General features: G+C 43.3%; 1 protein-coding gene across 3 annotated transcripts in view; it reads left to right on the forward strand.

Annotated features, from left to right (window-relative positions):
• itga4 (integrin alpha 4) overlaps window positions 1–5,000 on the forward strand; it is a 34,846-nt gene that overhangs the window by 3,381 nt on the left and 26,465 nt on the right. For all 3 annotated transcript variants that reach the window (XR_014602780.1, XR_014602781.1, XM_084085152.1), the window contains exons 2-4: window positions 710–828; window positions 3,580–3,674; window positions 4,811–4,946. Coding sequence is in view for 1 of the 3 variants with exons in the window: in XM_084085152.1 (XP_083941278.1) it covers window positions 710–828; window positions 3,580–3,674; window positions 4,811–4,946 (350 nt within the window). In the remaining 2 variants the exon portion in view is untranslated. The remainder of the gene's footprint in view (window positions 1–709; window positions 829–3,579; window positions 3,675–4,810; window positions 4,947–5,000) is intronic.

Raw genomic sequence — 5,000 nt, forward strand, 5'->3', positions numbered from 1 at the left:
GGTGGTGGCAGCTTTGATGTGTGTTGGGAGTGAGTTCCAGGGGGAGGGGGCAACAGAAAAGGCCTCGTCTCCCCAGGTTCAGCGCCTTGTCTCAATGGGAACCACCAGGAGGTTGGCATCACCTGAGGGAACGGGAGGGGGCATAGTGCATAGTGGAGACGGCCAGAAAGGTAGCTATTAGGGGCTATTAGGTTGTTGAGGCCTTTGTAGGTGGTGAGCAGTATCTTGAAATCAATTCTGTATTTGACGGGAAGCCAGGGAAGGTCATGGAGGACTGGCGTGGTGTGGGGGGCCACCAGGGGTTGGGTCCTTATAGTATAGACCCTTACGGCTTGTAACTCTGACAGTGTACAAATGGAACCAAATGGACCCTTACGGGCCCATTTGGTTCCATTTGTACACTCTCAGAGTTGATTGAATAAACACTTGGAACATCCTTGAAATGAAAAGGGTTGAGAATCAGTGTCATAGTTGACATTACTATTCTAATCCATGTTCCTTTGTGAAAAGTTGTACGTCCCTAAATGTATCCTTATTCACAATATTCTCTCTCCCCCCTCTCTCTCTCTCTCTCTGTCTCTCTCTCTCTCTCTCTCTCTCTCTCTCTCTCTCTCTCTCTCTCTCTCTCTCTCTCTCTCTCTCTCTCTCTCTCTCTCTCTCTCTCTCTCTCTCTCTCTCTCTCTCTCTCTCAACTGCATCTGTCTATCAGGTTATTGGTTGGTGCCCCAGTAGACAACTCTTCCAGTTCGGTGGTCAAATCTCCAGGAGCCGTTTATCAGTGCAGCATCTCTTCTAATAAACAACCAGCCTGTCAACAAATACGAACAGGTCGGTCGGTCTGTCTGTCTGTCTGTCTGTCTGTCTGTCTGTCTGTCTGTCTGTCTGTCTGTCTGTTTTGATACACCAGTATAGTCATAATCATTAAATGAATTAACACATTTTTTAGGACAAAAGCATATTGTTTTTTTTCCACTTCCATATGAGCCTGATTTCTAACATCACCTGTTAGGTAGGCAGTATAGGCACGCCATTGCTGATTGGATAGTGTTCATTACATGAACTATCCACTATCCACAGACCAATCACAATCGTCTGCCCCTGGGCGTCCGAAATCGCCCAGGGGCAGAGTCCCAGGAAGAGTCCCAGACTGAGAAGTGCAGTGAAAGAAAACCAAACATGCTGAACAAAGAGACTCAGTCTGTATTCCAGGCTACAAAATATGTAATGCGTTTTATGTGACAATACTACGAATCAGTAACTCTGCTTCAGGGCTTCCCCTTCCAGGTGACAGAAAAGCACAGAGGTCGCAGCTGTCAGCTGGTGTTCTAGTATAGACGATGCCTCTGGACAGTGTTTTGATCATCTGTCCCATTGAATAGCTGAAGTCAACAGAATGTTCAACCTATAATAACCTTATGAAGGAATGAACCACAGCTTCAGTGACTAGGTGTCTTTATACTGAAGTGAGCGTAACAAGTTTTTTCTTTTTACAATTTCCAGGACCACCAGTTTTTACAATAATCATGATAGCTTATGTGTAGGGCTGCCACAGAACACAAGGATACAATACACTATTCTATTGGATTCACGATAACGATACAATGTGATATTATAACAATACTAATCCAACAATCCAACATTTTTGCCAAATCATCTTCAGCTTGCTATGGTCAAATCTGAGTTATAAAACATTTAATGAACTTTATTTGTAAAGCATTTTTCAAAAACAAAGTGTTTTACACACAAAGATATAAGATTATATAAGATGTAGGCTTGACAACCGCTTAAGAGACATTTTAAAACAAGGTATGAATGAAGGGAGACCAAACAGAGGAACAGATACTACAGATCCAGATCAGATCAGAGTATTATCAAGAGGATAAAACATTAAAAGCAGCTTTGTAAAAAAGAAAAAACAATCTTTTAAAGATTCCAGCAGGCTTAATGTTTGTTTGGTATCCATTGCAGTCTCACACTATTGTCAAGCACATAAACAACACACACGTGCAGCATATCCGGTGGAACTGCTTCCTGCCTCTAAACCACACGTACATTTCAAAAGTGTTGACCCAACATTAACCTAAGGTTAACCCACATACGTTAACACAGATGTGTCGCTTCTTGACCACTTGAACCCTAGCCTCAGTTACCCATGCGTTGTTGTTTTTGTTTTTTTACTTGAACCCTAGCATCCCTATTCCAGGGGAAACATTTCTGTGGCTAAACAGGAATGCACTATAGATGGTCAACGCTGAGAGCGTGTTGACATTTTGTATCATGATATTTCGTGACACCCCTATGAATGTGTAAAATTCCAACTATGATAAAATAGAATTGCCCTGGCATTTGCTGTTGCTCAAAGTTAAGTTGTGGTGTGTGGCTTTGGGCTAATGCAGCCAACCTCGGGCATCGACCAAATGCCGGGTGATAATTTGTTTATCTCATTAAGTTAATATAGATTAACCGGATTATGAGACAATGGGCCCCAGGGCTCAGACACTAACCTTTGAGAATCACGTGAAAAACCTCTTTAAATCCTCTTTGACTAGAATGATATGGTTTGCTTTGAGACAGTGGTAGCTATTTTTGAAATAGGGATTAAGTGATTAATTCGTAATGTATTTTTGTAAGTTTGGTTCCCAGGGAGACACAAGATGTACTTTTTGGGTAACAAGCTGAAAAGCTTGGTAAACAAACACTGTACTTAGTTACATAATACTTCCCTTTACTGAAATCACAACATATATGCTTCAAGTTCCCTTTCCTGAAAGCACATTTTGTCTAAACGTGGTGGGACTATATGACCTCTCAATTCAATTCAATTCAAAGGAGCTTTATTGGTCCCTGGCTCAAAACATTTTGAGATTGGGGTCCGTGGCCAAATGTATGTCAATTTAGGGGTCCTTGGCATGAAAAAGGTTGAAAACCACTGATCTATTGCAAAGATGTGTGTGTTGCATTGAGTCTGCACCTAGTCAAGGTTTTCCTTAGTTTCGGGTCATTCACAGTGCTCAGGTATTCTGCCAATGTATATTCTCTATTTAAGTCCATTTTGCTTTGGTTTTGGGTTGTCTCTTTCCAGTTGTTTTCTTATAATCTGGTAGGTAATCTTAGTCCTCTCACAGGATGTCATTGGTGTGAGGGCTGTGAAGTGAAACCCAACACTGTATCATATCACATCCATCCTGTACTAACTGCACTGGCTTTGAATTTAAAACCTTTCTCCTGGCCCAAAGCATCATGTGGACGTGCACCATAAGACATTTACCTGCATCTCAACAGGATTTATAGCACATGAACACTCAAAGCCAACCGATCGTCCATGGAAGCGACGTGCCTTGTCGTTGTTCCTCTTCTTTAGCAGCGGTCACAAGACAACATCATTAGTTCTGATGTTTTTCCGTTCATATTGTGTGTGTCATTAATGAAACTGAATGTGATTTTTGTTTTTGTTTTCTTCCAACTAATGCAATGTGTGTGTGTGTGTGTGTGTGTGTGTGTGTGTGTGTGTGTGTGTGTGTGTGTGTGTGTGTGTGTGTGTGTGTGTGTGTGTGCGTGCGTGCATGTGTGTGTGTGCAGACATGGGGTACTGTGGTAAGACCTGTAAACCAGAGAGTGAAGATCAGTGGCTGGGAGTGTCTCTGAGCAGACAACCTGTTAATGGAGACATACTGGTAAAAACACGCACGCACGCACGCACGCACGCACGCACGCACGCACGCACGCACGCACGCACGCACGCACACACACACACACACACACACACACACACACACACACACACACACACGTGCATTTAGGAGAACTCCTATGCTAATGGACCAGAGCTATTACACATTCTCCTCACCCCTGGTCCTTTGTTTCAAATGAATAAGGGCGATAAAGTCCTCTTTGATGGTAAAAATACATGAAAACCATTTGGGGGTTTTCACATGTCTGTGGCATCGGTGGAGAAACTGGAGTGAATTGTATTCACAGTGTTTTACTAGCTGGGATACGTCTTCGGACAGTGATTCATCATCTCCTCAATGAAAAGCAGCTGCGGGGTTCTGAATCCTCTTTTCAGTTTGTCGATTCTTTTACATTGTTTTAATAATGATGTAGTTCTTCTGATTTGTATAGACTTTATGCAAAGCAGGGGGGCGGGGGGGGGGGGGTAGCGGTGGCTACGATTGTGTTGACAGTAAACATAGTCAAACAAAAGAATCAAAGGAGCCACCAGCGGATGGCCTCAGGCATGTGTCTCTAGCTTTTGGTGAACATAAAGATGTGTGTATTAGCCTGGCTGCCACCCTACCTTGCATTAATCAACCATGGCTTCAAGGCGGACAAATCTATTAGTGACGGCTTTGTTACGGTAGAGGTCAGCCCTGATGGACATGTGTAGAGACAGCTAGAGCAGGGGTTCTCAAAGTGGGGTCCGGGGACCCCTAGGGGTCCTGGAGGGGGGTTCCTGGGGGTCCCCAGCAAAATGATGAATAGTTTAAACACTTAAGCCCTACTTTATTTTCCAGCTATTTCCTAAATAGCCGATCTATGACAAATGCTGAAAAATGTTTTCTTATGGGGGGTCCCTGGCACAAGATTTTTAAATGATGTGTTTAAGGTGTGTCCCGAGTCCCGACAAATATCTCTAAAACACTAATATGTCCTGTTTTTCAATATTCACTACGAAATTGTCCCGGTTTTCGCCAGAATTAAAATAATTCTGTGTGTGTGTGTGTGTGTGTGTGTGTGTGTGTGTGTGTGTGTGTGTGTGTGTGTGTGTGTGTGTGTGTGTGTGTGTGTGTGTGTGTGTGTGTGTGTATAGGCATGTGGACATCGTTGGAAGAATGTCTTCTACTCTCAGAAAGACGTTCAGAACAACAAACTGCCTCATGGAGTGTGTTATCTCTACAGCAAGGACCTCAGCAAACCAGGACAGCCCATGATACCCTGCTACAGAGGTACACACACACACGCACACACACACACACACACACACACACACACACACACAC

Source organism: Gymnoscopelus microlampas, assembly GCF_963454915.1.
Source record: "Gymnoscopelus microlampas genome assembly, chromosome: 17".
Lineage (NCBI taxonomy): Eukaryota > Metazoa > Chordata > Actinopteri > Myctophiformes > Myctophidae > Gymnoscopelus > Gymnoscopelus microlampas.